The sequence below is a fragment of the Festucalex cinctus genome, chromosome 14 (genome assembly GCF_051991245.1).
Source record: "Festucalex cinctus isolate MCC-2025b chromosome 14, RoL_Fcin_1.0, whole genome shotgun sequence".
In the NCBI taxonomy this organism is placed as follows: Eukaryota; Metazoa; Chordata; class Actinopteri; order Syngnathiformes; family Syngnathidae; genus Festucalex; species Festucalex cinctus.
Genome location: NC_135424.1, coordinates 15,489,102 through 15,510,959, shown reverse-complemented (window position 1 = coordinate 15,510,959; position 21,858 = coordinate 15,489,102). Strand labels below are relative to the sequence as shown.

The window sequence follows — 21,858 nt, the reverse complement described above, 5'->3', positions numbered from 1 at the left end:
TTGTAACAAAATTACTTTTTGGTATTTATTTATTTTTTTAAATAAATTGAAATAAATTGATGTTAGCAATTTTGTTTTTATGAAGATGTCAAATGATTATTTACTAGGACAATGGTAGCTCGGGTTTGGGTACATTTGAAATTGCCCGTTTCTGTTCAAATTGGTACAACTTTGACAGCTCACTAAAACTCAAATTAAGCAAAATATTGAGTGTGTGCTAATTTATTATTATTATTTTTTATAAATCAGTTTTATGACAGGTGTATATTTATTGTTTTGGCTATGTCACAATGATCTAATAATTCAGAAAGTAGTACATTTATTTAAACATTTTAAAGAAGAAGTCAACACAAACATTTTCATTACACTAATATGTTCTATGCAGCCCCACTAGTCTAAACACGACATACTGATTAATATTGTGTTTGTGGACGATGAATTAATCAGCCAAATACACCAGTTTTTATCCATGTAAATGGGGGGGCATTTGGCCACTTCCTGTCAACTGAAAATGACATCACCAATCACGTCACACCCCTTTTCTGAAGCCAAGTCCTGTTACCCGAGTTAGCTGAGCCCTGAGAACCTGTGGTGCCATTTTCAGTTGACAAGTTGCAAAATGGCCACCCCTTGAGTTGGAGAAAAACAACTGCATTTTGCTGCTTAATATTCTTGACACTAGTCAAAATATGGTATTCCGTTTAATATTGGGTGAGTGAAATATAGGTTAAGCCGCAAAATCCAGCAGTTTCTATCAATATCACAAGGCGGCCATTTTGCTACTTTCTGTTGAGTGAAAATGACATCACAGTTGCTCAGGTCTCATGTAACAACCAATCACAGCCAGAGCTCTCAGTAACTGTGATGTAATCTTAAGTCGACAGCATGTGGCAAATTGGCCGCCCCCTGAGATGGATAAAAACGTAAGGATTTTGCTTCATAAATCATATTCTACGAATTTAATTTAAATCAGAATGCCATGTTTAGAGTAGTAAACTCACATATTTAAGGTTGACTTCCACTTTAACTCATACTCCACCAATATTAAGCAGAATGGACTAGCAGAGGTACATACAACATATCTTAATGAACATTTTTGGGTTGACTTCCCCTTTAAAGAGCATAGCTTCAATAGTGTTTACCCTTATTAGGCTTTGGATGATAAAAATAAACAATGCAAATTAACACCACTTAAAATGGAAATGGGAAAGAAAAATGCAACATTAAAAAGTAATCACATTACCATTTGCAATTTACGCGTCATTTCAATCAGCGCAATGATTGTTTGCTCTCTTGACAAAAGGGTAAATGAGTTAATGTGTGTGGGTTGGCATGCGCATGTTTTATTTGTACGCGTTTGCAACCGACATTAAACATGATGAACCCGCGGTTAGCAGGGTCAGACTTTCATTCGGCGCAACATGCCCCCTGACTTTTTCTCATTTGCATCTAGATTGCTTTAATTATGAATAATCGTCAAGTTACCTGATTGGATGGCATTGTGGCGAATCGATTGGCAAGCATGAATAATGGCAAAGGGCACACCCCCGCTGCTTATCCCAGCTTGAAAACCAGATCACTTTCAATATCTGGCAGCAAATAAACACTGGAATGCGCACGCTGGAAGAATATGCAGATTTTTAGCAATTTAATAACCTTTTCTAAAGGGTAGAGGGTGACTTTAACTGTACAAGTCAATGTTTATACAGTTCTCAGACCTTTGGAAGAAAATCTTCGAAAGCGGCCTCATGCCACACCCCCAAAAATGAAGTGAAATGGTGAGATCCAGGGTTTATTTTAATATATTTGTCTCTGATGGGTTTCGTACATTGAACCAACACTAACCTGACGTGACCCATTTGTTTTATTAATGACATTATTTACAGTGCTCTGTTTTCACATTTTCAGTGTTCTAAATTTTGCTTTTCAATCGTTTTTCTTCCCACATAAGGCAATGCTCCGGAAGTTTTTTTTTTTTTTTTTTTTAACCATGGCCCCTAACTTATAGTTTTAGAATTTCATGTCTTTATTTTCCATTTTCCATGTCTGTGTCCTCAAAAAACGATTTGGACTCATTATCACCATTTCTCTCTGAAGTTGCAAACTCAAACCGATTCCAATGAGTGACAAAATGTCTCTTTAGTAAACTAGTTCCTCGCTGTTTGCTGCCATGTCATTATTCTAAACAGTGTTAAACTAGCATGTCAGCAACTAAAAATATGTACTGTATTGATACTTTCTTAAGGGATGGGCGAGTACTGATCTCAGGTATCGGTATGGTTCCCGATAACAGATTATCAGAACTTGCGATGGAGGTCGCCCTCTTGTGGCCGTTTTAAGTTAATGAAGTAGAAATGAAAAGAATAGAAAATTGCAATTGATTCCATGCAATTTTAAGGGAAAATTAAATATAAATTCCTACCAAAAAATAAAAAATAAAGGCAACATTTTCTTGTTGTATGACTTCATTTCTGATATCTTGAGCATCATGCAGTTGTACTTATCGTGGCCAGTGAGGATCTTCCCTACAGTCACATTATTGCAATATCCTTCACAGCTTGTCCCGCCTCATGTGGCTGCCATAGAAAAAGCCAAGAAATGAAGTATTTATTTTGCTGTCTTGACTAAAACTTTTTGATCTCCTAAACAACCACACTAATTTCTGCTCTATTCTTTCTTGCTGTCGAACTGAGCCAAAGCGTCGTCCTGATTGTTTCAAGCCCACTTCACAAGAGCATTCCGCGTCTGCCAGTCCTGGTGGACCGAATCAGGCCATGATGGGTTCATTAAAAATCGCCAAGACTGCAGACATTGGGTGGAGTGATTAGTGTGATAAGCAGACGATATGAGCTTAATAGAAGAAGAGGTGGTTCCCCAAGATTAAAAGCCTTTTCCACATCACTGCCATTTTCCCTTCAATTCAGCAAATCACTTAATTGAATTTCTTTTAATTTTCTTTTTAATTTTCTCCACAAAACCCCTCCTGGAATTGCAACCTCAAGATGGATTGTGAGAGGCATTTTATTAACTGAGGCCACAGCCTGACAACCGGAGGTCCTTTGTGACACGGACATGTGTGCTAAATGAAAGCGTTCCCAAATACCCAAGGATGGAAGCGATGAAGAATCTGTTGCTATCATAAATCGAAACCATTATCAAACCTCTCACATCTGTACGGCGCTTAAACAAGAGTTACCAAGTATACTTATTATAATCCTGAAAGATCCTCTTTGTGTGTTCCATTAGGAAATGGGCTTCCTGATGAAGCCAAAGGATAAGCTGCAGCTGAATGGCTGAATGCTCTGTCAGTGAAGCGTTTCAACAAGAGCATGTCTGAAGGCTCTGTGATGATGTGACGGGTTGAATCTGGTTAGGGTCCAAACCTTGGCCGCCTTTTGGAGGCAGAGAGGATGAATGAGTTCCTATCAAGTTGTGTTTGGAGAGCTAAAATGTAAAAAGAAAAAGAAATAAAACAGCTCCAAGCCCTTTAGAAATCTCGATCAGATGAGGATGAAAAATGCCTGTGCTCAGGCTTCAGAATGCCCATACTGTAACATCATGTCTTTGCTATGATCAGTATTTCTGGACTTAAAAAAAAAACCTGAACATTTCAAGTATACCACTTCTCCGGGACCAATACACTACTGGCTATGATAGCTGAGGGGAAGTGGCCACGTTGTATTTTGCTTTAAAACAAGGTTCAATATTAAATTGAGTTAAATTATCAACAAGCTACGAACACCTCTGAGGACACCCAGAGAGGATGTGTCAGAGACAAAGAAGAGAGCAGAAGTGGAGTACGGCGACAGATCAAGTGTACTCTAAGCACCGAAGCTCATTTCCAGTCAGAACCGGTTTGTGTTTCACAACATACACAGGATTGCATCAACCAACCTGGTTCATATTTCTTTGTGTCGTCTTTTCTCTGTAAAATCATCATTTACGATCTAGGGAACAATTTGTGACCATTTAAGCAGGCCAATACACATGACAATTCCATTTAGTTTCTCAAAATGTCCAAGTGAGTCACTGTAGAATGAGAATGATGCAGCTGTATCACAGAATACAAGAAATATCAAGTTTTGCACGTTTTTAGACTCGAAATAGAAAAGGATTATGATGATCTTAAACTTGATGTCTGCGTAACGGAAGTACTTACTACTACTTGAAAGAGGTGCACTGTAATACTGATTTTGTATGACTGCATGTTATGACTGTCATTAAGCTATCACAATAAGAACGTTTTACACATATATTTTCCTGCCAGCAGAAACCCCAAATCCCCCATCCTGGACACTTGAGAGGTAATATATTTATTTGTTTTTGTTATATAATTCAAAAAAGGTCCACAATGCTCAAATGGAGTCTCTGTAGAAACAGGGATTGAAATGTTCCCAAAACGGTTATTTTCTTCAAAGGCTTGCCAGTTTTCAACATCTAGGAATTAAATTGTTTATTCATTCACATTATTACAACAGAGGGATTTAATTTCTGGGTTTCTGGTGATAAAAAAACAACAAAAAAACCTCAAGCCTATTGGGTAAACAAATAGACATTCTACAGTACATTTTATGGTTTGTGTAATGCTGCGTTCTCACCAAAAGCGAGGATGGCGATTCGGCGGCGCGTTTTCATTGTAGTCAATGGAGTTCACGCGCAACGGAACGAAAGTGCCTGGGGCGGAGCCGAGGACGTGTTTCGCGTGTTGGGACGCGGTGTGCAGCAGCGAAAATCCGCACATTCGCATATTCGTCGATGTTCAACAAATTGAACTCTTTTCGCGTTTCGTACTTGCGTTAGCCAATCGGCTTCGAGTACGGGCCACGTCACACACAGCCTCCTCTCTATTGTCACCCCGAGCGCAACAACACGGCCAGCCGTGACATAATGATGACCAATAAAGTGCTGGTAGGTCCGTTTACTTGCTTTTGAACTGTACCGAGTTAGCAGCAGTGCTTATTATTAATGCCAAAGCTATTTTTAGTACAAATGTCGGCCGCCAGATTGCCACTAAAAAAAAAAAAAAAAAAAAGTGAAAGTGCTATCACGTAACACAAAAAAGGAGAAAATAGTGCCAAGGCTGTTTTGTCCCAGAAAAGAAGTGGAAGTAGTTGGCGGTGCCCACTTTTTGATGGCTCGCTAAAGTGCTCCACTTCCTTGTTCACCAAGGGACACGCCTCCTCCGCTCCGGTGCGCACGAAAGCGCGAATGAGCAGCAATTGTTCCAAAAACGCGTACGGTGAAACGCTCGAGAATGAAGCGTTCCAGTTCGCCTCTTCGGGTTTGGTGAGAACGTAGCATTAGACGACAACGCAAACATTCCACAGCAACCAAATTTTAGGCATGTTCCGGGAAATTTTGGAATGAGAAAAATGGATGCACACTTGTGAATTTTTGGAACATGTTGAAGTTTGAATGGTAAGAATTGGTTGAGAAATGTGGAAGGAAGAGCACATCAAAAAAGTGTAAGGTATGAAATATAATAATAAAGTTGAAGAAGTAGAATGTGCGGCCTCAGCCTTCATCCAATTAGTGCTCCAAAAGTAGAAATAACACCAAAGTTGTAAAAAACTTATTGGAAATCTATTAACGATTTTACAGCCCTTAGACTAAAGGTTGCATGGCATTAATTCTGTTAATCTTGGTATTAATCCTGTTTTTCTGGTCATACTTTATTTCAAAACTGTTTTTTTTTAATGCCAACAGTGATTGGAAAAAGCATAAAAGTAATCAATTTGTTTTGGAACAACAATTTAAGCTTGCATAGTGGACCAGGTTTGTGGAACTTGAATTGCATCTTGTTACTTGAAATATCAGCCTGACAGTGTCTGCTGTCAGAAAAACAGGACAAATGAAACAAAAGCAAGACTGCTTTAGCAATGCTGGTTGAACAGGGGCAAAGTCTGGTGAGCTGCCAAAGCTGTGCACATAAATAGTAATTTGTTGCTTGAGGCGATGAGAACACAGGAGTATACTGGGGACCTCTCTGCAGGACGAGAGCTTTTTAACGGTTTCCCTTGAATGACAAATAGGGACTCCAGAGTGATAAGAAAAAAGCTTGGGAGCATCAACTCCTCTCCTTATAACAAGTTTGGGAGAAAGATGAATTTAGGCAGAACCTTTTGCCCGCCACAGTCATTTGCAGAGAAAGCAGGTGACTCAGCTCAATTACCGATTTTAAATGGAAACACGCTAAAATGCAATTTTTCAGCACCTCTAGGCGACTCGCCACTCTTCCCTCCATTACCAGAAAACGTAATGCTCAATTTCAGCTAGGTTAACAAACAAGGTGGCCCAAAGGGAGGTCGAGGTGGCGGCGTACGTGAACCTGGGCCCACTTGAGCAAGGAATAGAAATAAACATGACTGAGGAGCCGAGAGGCAATAGAAGACATTGGCCTGAGAGAGGAAAGGGACTTGTTTTGTCAGCCCCTCATGGTGATCGAATGGCACACACTCTCTTGTGACAGTGTGATATTGGCTTGGCACCAGCTTGATGAATGTATCAGCCACAAGTCAGGCAAAAAACGCCTTTCCAAGACGTTTATGCTGCCGTACGGAGACGGGCAGTTCGAGTAACAGGAGTGTCACTATTGTCTGAGATACGTTTATGGAAAATGGGCAGCCACAATTCCATTTCGTGAAATTATTTTAAATGAAATGGCGTGACTATTTCCGATGAGCTACATTGCAGTGTAGATTTTTTTTTTTTTTTAAGAACATTATACCGAGGTGACACAATGTTAAGATAATCCAACATACTGAGAGTTTTGTTGTATTTTCAGCCTATGATTATCACATGCCCACTTGTGATAAGTCGTATATTTGATATGAGAAGTCGTCCAAAATGTCCAATATGGCAGCGTACAGTATATGCCATTATTTTGATACTTAACTCATTTGCTCCCAAAAACGTATAAATACGTTCTATTTTAAATGTTTCAAGCATCTAAAAGACGGATTTATACGTTCTTTTTTTTATGCTAGAGCATACAGAAGGCTTTGATGCAGCCTCTCAACTGTAAAGAATGGGTGAAGCAATGGTAGTAATTACAATGTCCGGCAGGTGGCAGCAGAGTATAAGAGATCAAACAGGGCCATGTTAGAACAAGCTAATGTGCCCGCAGTTCGAAGCAGATTTGTGAATAATGATGGAACTTTGCTATATTCTAATTCTAATTGCTGCAAAACGGAAACAGATAGAAATTACTTCTTTTTTTTCCCCCCTGATGAAGAGACTTTAATCTTTCTTTTGGCAGGTTATATGTTTTTTTTAGAGCAATAGAACACAATGTTCTGTGGGTTTTGCAAAATCAGTCAAAACCCAGTAAAGGGGATTGCTTCTGTGAAAATGAGAGTGAATGAGTTAATCAGCTTAAACCTTTTTTCAGGGAATCGGATGCCATTGATATTTGCACGTTAATGATCATACACACTAGCTAATAGAATGAAGGAACATGAATTTTGTGTTCCTTCAAGAGAGAGGCCCACAACATTGACTGGAAGGTGAAGGGAAGGAAAGAGGGATGGTTGTGTAGGCATTGAATATATGAGGGGTGCCCTTTCCTTGGGCAGGTCGTCACCTGCCCAAGGCCACCTGCTATCTTGCCAGGAGCCACCAATTAATGCTGGCCTCCTTTGATTACCCCAGGCAGCCTGGGGATAACAGCAGAGAGCAGAAAACATACAAAAATGTTTGCACCCAGCAATGTGAAGACAGCTGGGATGAAAGTTCAAGCCTGGGTCATGTACTTAACATACACAAACATCACAAAAAGTAAGCCTCTTCGCCTAATTATTTAGCATTTGCATACTAATTCGGCATAAACACAGTTGTTTGTCTGCAAGCTTTGTCAAACCTGCCCACGGCTTCAGCATCCTCACCTTCACTGCACTTATTGTTGCAATTTACAAGGATGAAATTCAACTTTTGGACAGCTAATATCGAGAGGTATTTTGCTTAAGAGCAGACTGCCGGTTAAAGTTTACTTCTAATAACATTCAAACATATAAGGTCAAACACAAGGACGATCGTCAACCGGCGACTCGTTCAGAAAAAATAAAATTAAATAACCATATGAAATAACCAGTTTCAGGGCCAAACTATCCTCACAAAAACAACTGAAATGCATGGTCTTTGACAACTAAATCATATACAGTAACACCAGGTAACCTTCAAATGTCAATTGACAAGGATATTGCAATTCATCAGAAAAAATATTTTACATTCTTCTTGCATATACACAAATTGTGTAGTGTGTATTTTCAAAAGAAAAAAAATCACTAAAATTCTGCTTACTTGATGTACACTGTTAGAGGCTGCTCACACTATTACACTATCACAATATTAATGTATTTAATTTTTTTGACGCACTGAACTTAACATTATTTCAGTACTTTCATTCGCAACACGTATGATAAATCTTGAAAAGTATTTGGAAAACAAATGTGTAAAAAAAACTGATGCAAAGTCTACATTGTGTTTATTATCAAAATCTATACATAAGGATATCTATTCACAATTTCAGTCATCAAGCAATTAAAAATGCATACTGAAAGACAGCACATTGAATGAGTGCTGACTTAACATGCATTCGACTGCCTTTATCAACCACTCCAAATCGGGCCCACTTTGTTTATGAATACAACCTTGGGCAAAAACGTGCTCTGATCAAGTAATGTATGCTTTCAAATAAAACATTGACTTTCAAATGCACCGATGCCTGAAGCAAGGCTTTGAGGCTGATTTGATTCTCCCTTTGAGATGGTGTGCGAGGTATGACCCATTCCCCTTAATAACATGCCAGAGACGGGTGCAATCACAAAACAACAGCGTAGGTAATCACTACGGTGGTCTCGTCTCCTCCCCCTGAGGGGCAGCCGAAAGCCTCCGACATTGGAAACATTTTTCTTGCTTGCGTGTTCTTCATACAGAAAAACAGAGGACAGTCTTATGAGCCACGAAATTCACATGCTAAGTCAAGTTGTCTGTTAAGAGCTGAGGGGTGTACACGATTGACGATTTGCATTAAGAGTTAAGGCAACCATTAGGAACTTGGAATTTTTGTAAATTGCGATAACAACTGTGACAGCCAGTTTAAATCATTCAAATGTGTCATTGCCAACATGTGTCCCCTTTATGGGTGCCAATGATGGTGGCCAAAATTAAAGATAAAATGGAAGCTTTAGTTTATGAATACAAATTCAAAATGCCAACAAACATGTCAGACATTTAATTGGTCACAAACATGAACTTCTGCTAGATTAATTAAATAATTAACTTAATTGGCAGGAAAATGTCACAATACCCTGGCTAGCTCACTTTGCGATGATCTACACTAAAACGGAAAATTGCTATTGGGACCTGCAGGATGATGGTATTGAAATATTGATACAGTATTGGTAGCTGCCTTGCAGCTCAAATTCCTATAGAGGCATTGAGGATGCATTTGGTGTAGAGGCAAAATCCAAATCTCACCATTTACAACACCGACATGCACATCCCAAGGTTACTTGAATGTCCCAGACATTATAGCTTAGTATCAGCTCAAGTGAGTGACAGGATGTTGGAGTGGTCATAATGGTTTTCATTTACTATCTGTTTCTGCAGGCTATAGATAGACTCACATAATTAATGGCAAGCTCAAATAGTAAGGCTTTTTCTCTCCCCTCCATATACGTTTCTCAACTTGATACTTTAACAATATATTCTATTCCTGTGGTATCAATGTTGGGTTAGGAGAAATGTTATGTTGGAAAAAAAAAAAAAAACATTTTGTTGCAAGTAAATATTAGGGGTGACAACATTACTGTGTTAATTTTGAGTGAATTTAAAGTTCCTTTTACACTGCTAATCTTTTTAATGCATGATTAATGACCACCCCTTCCTTGAAAAGCCTGTAGTGGGGAATTCCAGTCGCAACGCAGCAGATACATCCATGTCAAAATTTAGCAGTAATACATTTCAGAACAATGCATACATTTGTATTGTTGTATTTTAAAATTTTAAAATCTTTAACTTCATGTTAAAGACTGATAGCTCTTAATATGAAAACAATAATCCACTAAACTGTCACCAGCATCTTACAAATGCAATTATTCAATTTAGTGGCAGAAACATGACATCTACACAAATCAATCACTTATTTTTTACAGTACAGTACATCACATCTTTTTAATTTTAACAAAATTTTATGAATTATGAAATTACTGTATCAATGGCTTAAAAAATGCAGCCATATTTACTAAAATATTGTACATTTTATTGTACATTTAGAACAGATATAACATTTGCGATTAATTGTGAGTTAATTATTGAAGTTGTGCGATTAATTACGATAAAAAAAATTTTAATGGCCTGAAACCCCTAGTAAATAAATTACTTGCAGGTTGGCTAGGCATAATAAACAAAATCAGATTCATGAAGCAACTGCGAAGGGTCATAACATAGCCATTAGTCACCATACTACTACTTTTCAGCAACTTTTTCTTGTGTTTGTTGAATTAATCGGTCTCTTATTCTTGTGCTATGATGACGTCACACATGTATGCACTGCACAGTTAACAGCTATTGCCATCCTGACTACACTATGTGGTATAAACAAGCCTTATCAGGAATTTTGATCGAAAATAATATAGTGGGAACCCTTACGAAACGAAAATATATTGCAATATATAGCAAAATATCATGCAATACATTTAGCGATATATTCCCATATATGACATTTAGTATTTATATTTCACTATATATTGCAATATATGCATAGACAATATATGTGTATATATTGATAAATATAAAAAATGTATTGCAGTCCAGACCAAAAGGAGCACTATATTTTTACGTGTAACAGATTGTTACAACAATATACTGTAATATATGTGTATGCGTGTGCGCTCACATATTCCCACTATAAACTGTACAACATTGAGAAAATACAATGAAGACAAAAAAATTGCATAATGAAATATTTATTTTTGGCCACCTTGAAATATACTTCCATTGTTTTCAACCCTCCACACTGGATCTTGGACGTATGCATGAATACAGACATGGATGTTGTGGCAGATCAATTAGCATACATTTTCTTTAAAAAATAAAAAATAAAAAATAAAAATCAAATCAAAAATCTGTTTTCAACCATGAAATTCCCTTTCATACCAACTACATTTTCAACATTAAACATCTGGTTCTTCTTGGAATATCCGTTTGATCAGAATCCGGAAGGATATATTTTCTTTTCATTATGGATCGGTCCATTTTCAATGTTTGTCATAGCCTAGCTGCTCTGTAGCTTTAGCTCGTTTGATAGGATGAGATATAAATAACTACATTTACCAGAGTGCTCAGCGCGAATGACAACCAATCATAGCGCACGCAATGTCTTTGGCGCATGCGCAATGTTAGGCGCGAAGAAACATTTGAACGCGAGACTTGAGTATGCCGAGTAGCTCGCTCCCGGCGACGGTAAAAGAATTGCCCGGAGCAGAAAATGTCAAAATATAGGTTCGGACTTCGCCCTCGTTATCAACTGGATAATTTATTTTGACCCAGTTGCCATTACAAACACGACGTATCTTGTTCAATGTCGCACAACTAACAGCAAGAAGCCTGCTAATGGATGGCCCGTCGAAGATGCTGTTGTTCTTCAGTTAGCAGGTGAGTCGCTCTTCTCAAGCACAATTTATCACTTTTCTCCTTCAAGTTAGCGTTGCCTTATTTAAAAAACAAAAAACAAAAAAAACGCCAAAATGTTTGTTCTGTTTAGTTTAGCATACGTGTATCCTTGTTTGACTATTTTAATCATTTATTCTGTAATATTTTTTTCAATTACATTGGTGTTAACATTGACATTAAATTTGTATTTGTTAATTAATATAGAAAAAGAGGCTACACTGAGAGTTGCTGTCTAGCCAGGAAAACGACGTCCTCATCAGTGATCTGCAGAGCCAGATCAAGGCTTTATGTAAAGAAAATTCAAAACTGTGAAGCATGGTAGTTAAAGGCGAGTATTGAGCATTATGTAATTCATTATTATTGTACATCATATGGTATTTAGACAACTATAGCCTGAGGCTGATTCTTAATGTGCTATCTACATCTAAAAAGCAGTCGCCCATTATTGGCATGTGTAGTCAGATAGGTAGGACCACTGTGGATAAAAGGATGAACGAGCATGATAAACTGTGCATGGAGTCGGTGTCTACAATAAATTACTCCAGTTATAATTATTTGATATGTCAACTGATGTGTGGCTTCGTGGACAAAGTTATTGACTGTCTGTATAATCTTGTACTTTAAAAAAAAGAAGAAAAAGAAATTCCTGCTCTGTTGGTGGAGGTGAAAAAGCTAGTTTCCCACAACACCGTGACCAACGAAAATGTTGACAACCGCCCCACCAAAGATGCTGTTGGACCAGATGCTGAGAGTGACTATCTCGGCGAAACATCACTTTGCATACTTCGCGGACCCACACAAGTTAGTACTGGTATTTGAATTTCTAACATTAGAACTTATAGCATTATTGCTTGTGGTGTTTTTCTCTTCTCTTCACATTCTAATTCAATTTAATTTTTATTTTACTTTTGTCTATGCCAGGTGAAAATTGGCAAAGATGATGTCACTATCTCAGCACATTGTTGGGAGAGTGCAAGAGCTTGTACCACCCCTAATGGTATGGCGCGGGTGCTGCTGATGGGTCTCTTTGATGTAGAAGTCCTCCTCAAGTCGAACCTGAAAGGAGGGCGCAGCAAGTTGGATCCCAATTCAGAGCGTCGACAGGCTTTCGACCCAAGGAAGCTTCAAGCTTTGAAAGGTAAGAATTTGTCAGAGGGGGTTTTGAGGGCACCTCTGCGAGTGTGGACTTTTCTTTCTTTTTTTTTACATTTACAGTGAACCAGAGCAGGACGTATGGGTCAAACTCTGTCTGCGAGGGCCGGAGTCCTGCAGGTTTTGGATGTTTCCCTTCTCTAACACAGATGGTATATGATTAGCTCATCAGCAAGCTCCTGTTGATTGGAATCAGTTTGTGTTGCAAGAGGGAAACCTCCAAAACCTGCAGGACACCGGCCCTCGAGGACCGAGTTTGCCCATCCATGTTGAAGTAGTGGGGGCAGAGCACTGATTTGTATATATGACTGGATAGCCGATAAGCCACGACTTTTGTAGCCACAAGGCTAACATATTGCTCCTCTCTAGGAATGTTTCTCAGCATATGATCCTATACATTTACAGAATCAAAATTGAAGAACATTTGAGACCGTACTTGTAGGGGTGTTAACAAAAAAAATCGAATCGATTCAATAGGCAGCCGAATCGATTTTTTAACATCCATTTTTGATGGAAAAATATTCAACAAAACGTCTAACTTTCACACCTTTAGCATGGAAGAATGTTATATTAATGGAACATTAAGCCTTAATATTTTATTTCAATGCTGTTCAAACATGAAAAATGTTACAACCTGTTTGTTAAATACAGTGGCTCACAGTTATAAGACTGAAATCTTTCAGTGTACAAGTTTACTGAATGGTATTTTCTAAATTTGAGTAAAAAAATCGCAACAATCGACTTGCAAATTCATATCGGGATTAATCGGTATCGAATCGAATCGTGACCTATGGATCGTGATATGGATCGAATCGTCAGGTACTAGGCAAGTCACACCCCCAGTACTTAGTAGAAAGAGCCTGACTTGTGATTTGAATTTGTTAAATATAAACGAGGACTTAAGACATTTTACAACTTGCCTTAAGTAAATGTACAATTGATATGCTTAATGATGTTTACAGAAGGAAACTTGTATATTTTTTATTTAAGAATTATACCTGTAATTCAACAAAAGATTCCTCTGCCAAATCTAATATTGGGGTCTAAGGAACTGAGCAATAAAAGAAAAAGGGGTCTTCAAAGCAGCATATACCATCCACTTGTTAAAAAATAGTGACCATCCCGCCAACCTCTACCCTACGAGCTGTGTATGTCTAATCTGTGCATATACATACAGTTTATACAGTTGTCTGCTCACGAGATGGGAGGAGTAAGATGGCAGTCTTTGGCTTCAACTGCTTGCGCGGGCATGTATGGGCTATCAGCTATCCAGTAATATACACAGATAGTGGGGCAGACGGACAGAAAACAGAAGGACATGGGTGGGTAATCACAGTGTTGTTCTGTTTAACAGATGCTGTTGTCCAGCAGTTTCCCGGGGCCAAAGAAGCTGATGTGAGAAAGTCCATCAATAATCGAATCTGTGAGCTAAGACATCAGGTGAAGCGGAAATTGTAAGCTTTATAAGTATTTTCAACTTGTGTATTGCACTATTATAGGATAATAAATAATAATAATAAATACATTTGTTTGTACTTATACAAGATTGCACTGTTTAATGCTGTTCCTGTGAACAAAGTACATGTCTGCCTCAAAATCCTTTAGTTTTTTTTGCTTTTCTTTTAAAAGGAAATAAAGGTGAATTTTGATAAATGCCGATTAGTCTGTGTTAATGATTTGCCCATATACTGTTTGTTACACATTTCTATATAATTACACACCTATTCTATAATGTAATAAATATATTAATGCACATATTTTTACATATTTATGGTACATTCTACCATATATTTTCTCATATATTTTTACATATATGTTCATATATTTCTCCATATATGTAAAATACATTGACACATACATTGAAAATATATGCAACACTATATCTTTACATATATTACCAATACATTTTCCTGTATAAATTACAAGGCATGACTGGATATTTATGAATATATAATTAAATATATTTTGGAATATATAAACAAATATATTATATCTTGTACTCAATATATTGTGATATATGGAAAGCGGCAATTTTTTGGATATTTTGCAATATATTACAATATATTACATGAAGATATAATATCTTGTGTAATATATTATCACTAATATAAAATCCCATATATTTACAATATATAATATATTGTTGTATATACTGGGAAATAATATATTTGAATATGTTGCAATATATTTCAAATAATATATTGGTAAATATATTTTCGTTTCGTAAGGGAAGAAGTATGTACAGCGAAATAAGTCCCATGTTTTTCCCACAAAAAATTCTTGGGCAACAGATAGAACATAATGAGTCCAATTCTTGCCTCAAATGTACTTTGACTTTATCCTGGAACGACACACCAGCGTTAAACACCAGATGAAGTTGAATAATTAAAGTTGAATAGTCCAATCTGCATGTCTGCACTTGCAAGTGTTAATCAGTGACATGCTGTTCTGTTCATTCTGCCCACCAAAGAGTGTCCAAAAAGAAGTGCAAATGAGTGCTTTGCAAAGAGATACAGTTAAATGCTAAGAAATGAGGACAGTGCAGTCTTAAAATATGCTTCTTGTGCCACACACTACTGTATTTACAAGGGAGTACAGTTACACACAAACTCACAAACACCCTCCTCCACATTCAAGGTCTCCATGCATCAGCATGGGGTGCAGTAGTGTAAAACTGTGTTCAAAGAGAGTGGAGGAGCTGCTTGGAGTTTGATGAGTCTCCTGTCCTCTTCTGAACCAATGGCTCGACCCGCTCTCGCTTTATCACGGTGTGCCAGCCTACTGTTATCTGTGCTACACTAAATCAATTAGCATGTCATTAAGATAGCTTTTTCCAGCACAGTAAGTGTTGAGGTGGAGCTGCGCTTAGAGGCCATCATATCTCAGTATTGGTGTGCAGTGGGTGGGTCTTGTATGGACAGACTCTGCTGTATACAGTAGCAGCTGGATTAAGGGAGACCAAGACAACTAAATATCAAAGGACTTTCAAAAATCAAACACCAGGTCTCACAATAATTCAAAACATGAAAAATATACAGAGCCCAATACATAATGTGGTTTGTTTGTTTCATTTTGAGTGGCAGTGCAATCTTCAATAACGTCCACAGCAATTCCAATTGTTATCACAAACAGCTTTTCAATTATGTTGTCTTATCTAACTAAAGCCTGCATCCATCTAAAATATATTTACACGTTTGAAAAATGGACACCACGCGACCAGAACATTTGAGTAATTTCACTAATAAGGAGAAAAGACAATTTCTGAAAAAGACCATGCAAATATCAAAAAAGTTGATAAGACATACTTCCAGATAGTCATGCTTCCTCAACTAATTATAAGTAGAGAGGATGAAAAATTAAGTTGTTGAACCTCTTAAGTCCAACATGCCTAAGAAATATGTAAGAAAGTACGAGTCTGGAACTCAAGCATCATTTGGGGGATTTATACATTCCAAAGTTACAAAACTTTCACAAGCTCATTGTGTTGTTATGGTCCTTAAAAATGGACCATCGTGATGATGTCAGTTGCTGTGCAGTAGCTATGTTCCTTGTGACAATAATATTGTCAGTTGCTATGTTCCTTGTGATGATTATGTTGTTAGCTGCTATGCAGCTAAAGTTTAAAGGTTAACGTGCCACTGATTGTCACACCAATCTACGTAAGCAGGGCGAAATTCGTTCTCTGCATTTGACCCTGACAGAGCGTTGAGAAGCAGTTGCTATGTCCCTAATGATGATGGCTGTAGGAATAATTGTAAATAATAGGTTATCATACATTTGCTGCAATAAAGAACTGCTTCTGCTTGCAGTTAAGACTGCTTTGCTCTGTTCCCACCCACAGTCACATAGACTGGCTATTTGAATTTTGCTATTTGACTCAAAAAGCTGAAGAAACAACATCTAACGCAGCAGAATGGTTCGAGCCAGTCTGCTGAGGCTGCCTGTTTCTTGTTTAGAAATTATTGCAAACTTGACCACACGTACTCAGCAATTTTCCACTCACATGCACCAGACAAACAAGTTCACTGTGTTCCAACTATGCCTTGCATTTGCATTTTTAGGGTTGGAACACCCATGTAACTAGCGGCGTGGAAAGGGCGTGGAAAACCAAATAAATAGAGAGGGTGAGGAAAGGATTCTTCAGAGAGTGCTGGAGTGAATTGTATTAGTCAGTTCCTCTCCTCCCTCCTCGCGAGCCTTGAACTGAGTGTCTTCTCTCGTTTTTGTGTCGTGTTTAATAGATGTCAAACAGGTAAACCTGATGATGATGATGATGATGATGATGAAGATGATGTGGCCAGTTACTATGCAGTTGTTATAGTCCTGTACGAGTCACTTATTTCATCTAGGCTGTCATTTTGTCAAATAGGCCTTTATTCTGTCATAGAGAATTGCGCCTTGCCCTAGCTGGAGTTACAGAGTGACACTTTTGTCAGTATGTCGAGGGTTCTCTCAGTACTTCGAGGTTTCTTATCCCTAATCTTCCATGCAAGCTGTTCTCCCATGTTTTCGGGGTTGCTTCTATGCATCCAGGCATGCCCTCTCCATCAAGGTTTCTCAGTGAAGCTTTCTCCTTTTCGTCCAGGCCATTTCAATCCAGCGCTGCTCTTTGTTACTTGGGATTCTTGTATATAAAGACCGTTGCCCAACTTCCGTCTCGTCCGCGTTTATGTCCTAATTCCGCACGTTACGGGATCCCAACCACTTGGGTTAGCCTCAACAGAGAAGCCGCCAAGTTAGAAGTTCAACTGTACTGTAAATAATAATAATAATGCAGGCTATACCAAAAAAAAAAATTATACAGGAGAGTTGTGTAATGCAATGCAGTGAATCTATTTATTTTCTAATATAAAGACATTTGTTCCACCAGAGTGAGGGGTCAACAGACTCACCCAATTATCGTACAGCCAACAGTTGTTTGGTTCAGAGTGATAATCAGCAAACCAAACAGAACCAAAAACAGCTGTCTTAAATGGAAGACCATAGATTTTAATCGACAAAAACGAGTGAAAAGTTATCCTCTGCACTCCACGTGATGAATTTACAGCTATTTCACATGCTGCAAAGAGATAAAACAATCCTATAAAACGGCTTCTCTAAGCAACCTGTTTATCACAAAGAACGGCACAAAATAAAACGTGAAGTTCCGGCTTTATCTTGCTGCTTGGCAAATGACAATAGACGCAATCGAACAAGATGAAAGCACAGGCCCCCAGATTATCCCCCGTTATTCATGTTTCATAGAACCATACAATCATTCTGTTATTACTAAAGCAACACATTGGTCTTTGGACACGATGGAAAGATAAAAGCTATAATCCCCACAAAAAGATATTTCACACAAGGGCGCAATCAAATATTTTCCAGATAAATGTTGAAAATACTGTCACATTCACTGTTTGTGATAAACTTTCTTCTTTTTTTTTATCTTCTACAGAACACACTTTTAAACACAGCCTCTTTTCATCTACAGATAGCGTAAAGCACTACAAAGTTACATTTTAGAAATAACTTTCAACAGCATCATTTTGGTAATTGAATCCATATCTTCTTCAATCCATCCAAAAAGTGATGCTAGTTTCATTTTGATTTTGAACTACCCAAAATGGAGGTCAAGGGAATCAGAAAGCATACATCATGTTATTCCGAATGAGGCAGATCATAAAACCCTCAGATCATAAAAAGCCATAAAACCCCCGCGCTGAAGCCTTCACTAATATATCACACTACATAACATGCATGGAGTTGCAGGAGAAAAGTAATTGGTTGACAAAATTAAGAAAAAAAAAGTCAGTCAGAATGTATGGAATCTCGATTGGCAGAGAGGCGTCTGAGTTTGGAGATACAGTCTGGCATTTCAAACTTTGCATCACATAACGGTGTGGGCGCACGCACAGCCAAATGTTCAGTCCTGCTCTCAGTTGCTGATCAGACCACATGTGCCTGACGCTCCCAGTCGCAGCAGAGAATTCAAAGGGCGTAGACACTCACTTCAAAAGAGCCGCGCCGGCTTTGAACGACATGCCAGTTGCACAAACCGTCAGTGGGACGCATCAGCATCCTTGAGGCACGCATGGGGAAATGCGGCCTCTCTTGCACCCACAGATGACACCCTTCGGCAAGCATTTCTCTTGATACAAGAGATGACAGCGGCATGAGAAGGGAGTATAGATCCTCACCATCTTCCTTACGCTTGAATGCAGCACTCACTAAAAAGTATGACTATTGTAACTTTCATTAATGTATTACTTTTACATAAGATTAATTCCTACAGAAGTAACAGTCTTTAATATTAGTAATATTCATTAATCATTCATATAGCCTACTGTCAATATTATGGTTACAGTTTTAGCTAACTGATGCATAAAGTCTGTCATATGCTAGCTCCTAGTGAGGCATGCTCAGTGCATGTGCGCACCTACCCAGGGAACCAACCTAAGTTTACACGTTACTGATTTCTATGCTTGTTCACATTTTTTTCCATTCCAGTCAATGGCAAATGTAATACAACAATGTTGTAAATATATTTGGCTCGTCCAATCTAAACTGAATTGCATCAATGTTCTCTAAGAGCCAAATGTAATTATTGAATCAGATCCATGTTAAATGATACTAATTGAATTTTTACTCTTGTCTGCATTTATGTCCTAATTCTTGTGGGACAAGGAAGACTGAATTTGATTTTGTGGTACATCAATGCAATTTTGTTTGCTTAGCATTGGCATACAAAATACTAATTTCCAATGTACTGTATACATGAAGCTTTTCCCTGAATTAAAATACATCTCACATATTCCAAAAGTCAGTTTTCAGAACATATACCAAGTATAAGTAAGAGCCAGAGCCCACTGTGTTTTTACGAATATGTTTTGAGCACTATAGGTGTTGTGTGGCTTGGCAGAGTTAATTAAATATCAGTGACACAATCTCACACATTTTACACATTTTGTATGCGGTGCTTAACAGCACACAGTAAATGCTCACCTTGGACTGAACTCATCATTAATGTCCAGAACAGGTTTTAGATGCCTGCTGTAAAGAAGGTTTAATGATCAAACTAAACTGCATAGATCTTCAAACAACCTGTAGTAAGCCAGCACATTTTAATGAAAAAAAGATAGCGGTCTTGAACGTACCTTTTCACTTACGGGTTGCTCTCAAAACCTCATAAGAAAAACTGACAAATTCATTTTCAGTTTGGTTCACCGTGTGGATTGTTATTCATTTCTCAAGGGGGGATCCAATGTACCCTATGCTGTATTTTTTGGCACTACATGTGGAGAAACTGGCCACAAAGCCAAGTTCTTAAGGATGAGCTCTTGCTGTTTTTGACCCTCTACTCGATTGCTTCCAATTTGTTACACTCACTTAATTGGGTGCAGTTTGACTTATTTACTATGGTTGTAGTTTGCAGGAATTTAAAGGTTATTCTTCTGTTCCACTTAGGTACCTAAGGTTTTGCTATTTCTCTTTCATTAAAACAATATATTGTACTGTCATTTTTTTTTATACAGCTCTTTTAATAAAAGGCAACAGTTTTTATAGATCAGTAGTTCTTTTCATTGAATCTGGCTCTCTTCACCTTGAATTCAGCAAGTGTTGTGTTCCTTTAGTTTTTGCTTTGTTTTTCTTTGAAGGCAAATCTCACAATATAGTCTAATATAAGAAAATATCCATCTTACTCAACTCACTGACAATAAATGCCACCATTTGTTATAAATGGCTCTATCATATCGAAACACAGACATCATCCTAAATTAATAATATCCATTTCCACAAACAATATTGTATTTATTCACTTGGCATGTGTCACAAATCATGTTTTAAAGCCCAGGCATAAGTTTAAGATTGGATTTACTATCTGGTGTTTGAAAGACAAATGGTGCAAATAACTGATGATTCGAAAACACATAAGAAAGCTGTTCAGATATGTGGGTGCATTTACCATCAAGTTATTATGGAAATACAGAGGGAAAACTTTTTTTTTTTTTTTCTACATTTACCTCAAGATTTTAGTGTCAGCAATGGCAGCTGCATGTTTGATTAAAAAGCTTGGACACCAGAGCGCAGGTTGCAAAATAACGTGTCAGATCACATTTTTCATCAGCAAATTAAAGCCAATTAGAAGTAAAAACGAGAAATAACTAACACCAGATGAGTGTTGGGGTGTCAATCGTTGCATTTATTGAGGATATGAGAATGCCCTCACCCTTCCCACAAATTCCATTCTATGGACCATAGCAGATTCTGAGCCCCTTCATTCTTTCATCTATTGTGATCTGAAGAATCACGGCTGCACTCGGGTCTCTAGATTAAAGGGTCTTGCCACACAGATGCTATTTATTCTTCAACAATGGAAGCCCGGGTGCGACATTGCTGCACTTTGGCGAGTGCATCAGTGTTAGAACGCTGGCAGAGGAGATAAACTCAAGGCTAATCAATCACACAGTCTTCTCTATTTTTCAATTTCAGTCTTGTCGAAGCGAAAACACCGCAAGGCAACGACGTCTTTCTGTAACCACATCTTGAGACTTCCAACACATTGTGTTTGCATTCTATCATGTTACTATTATACAAATGGATGAATCACAAAAGAGAAAATAGATGCACATGCAGAGTATGCAGACCAGAGAAGGGAATGGACTCTCTGCCACCCAAGTGTCAGATCCTCTGCCAGGCTATTGTACAGATTTTTAAGCCACAATAGCGCAGCATTTTCCCCACAAGTCGAAGCCTTATTGTCGCCATGAAATGAATTGTCTCGGTGGACAATGACAATATTAGCGCTCCAGGCATTGAGCTCACTGAACTGCAGATGAACAAGCAGGTTAAGTTCTACTGCTCCATGCATGATTAATTCTTATTCTTCCTACTGCCTATGTGAGCCTGTTGCATAATGGCAGGATGCTTCTGTTTGGACTCAACCTGATTATATCTTAATGTTTAAGTTGGCATTGTGCCTGGTAACAGAAACATTTTCGATAACGAAGCGGACACAATCCGCAGTGTCGTACTGCCGTTCTGAATAGGAAT

At 38.1% G+C, this 21,858-nt stretch overlaps 2 protein-coding genes and 1 long non-coding RNA gene across 5 annotated transcripts in view; 2 read left to right on the top strand and 1 right to left on the bottom strand.

The window, feature by feature from the left end:
- macrod2 (mono-ADP ribosylhydrolase 2) overlaps window positions 1–21,858 on the bottom strand; it is a 417,202-nt gene that overhangs the window by 87,659 nt on the left and 307,685 nt on the right. The gene's annotated exons all lie outside the window — the stretch shown is intronic.
- LOC144001040 (uncharacterized) overlaps window positions 1–21,858 on the top strand; it is a 129,742-nt gene that overhangs the window by 93,956 nt on the left and 13,928 nt on the right. The gene's annotated exons all lie outside the window — the stretch shown is intronic.
- LOC144001225 (uncharacterized) lies at window positions 11,264–14,700 on the top strand. Of its 2 annotated transcripts, XM_077495357.1 has the most exons (5): window positions 11,264–11,655; window positions 11,878–12,001; window positions 12,305–12,474; window positions 12,595–12,811; window positions 14,180–14,700. In XM_077495357.1, exons 2-5 carry the CDS (start codon window positions 11,989–11,991, stop codon window positions 14,281–14,283), a joined length of 504 nt encoding a protein of 167 aa, XP_077351483.1. In that variant the 5' UTR covers window positions 11,264–11,655; window positions 11,878–11,988; the 3' UTR covers window positions 14,284–14,700. The 2 variants fall into 2 exon arrangements, 1 of the variants encoding a protein (XP_077351483.1); XR_013278411.1 differs by lacking the exon at window positions 11,878–12,001 and having other exon boundaries at window positions 11,268–11,655; window positions 12,314–12,474; window positions 14,180–14,697.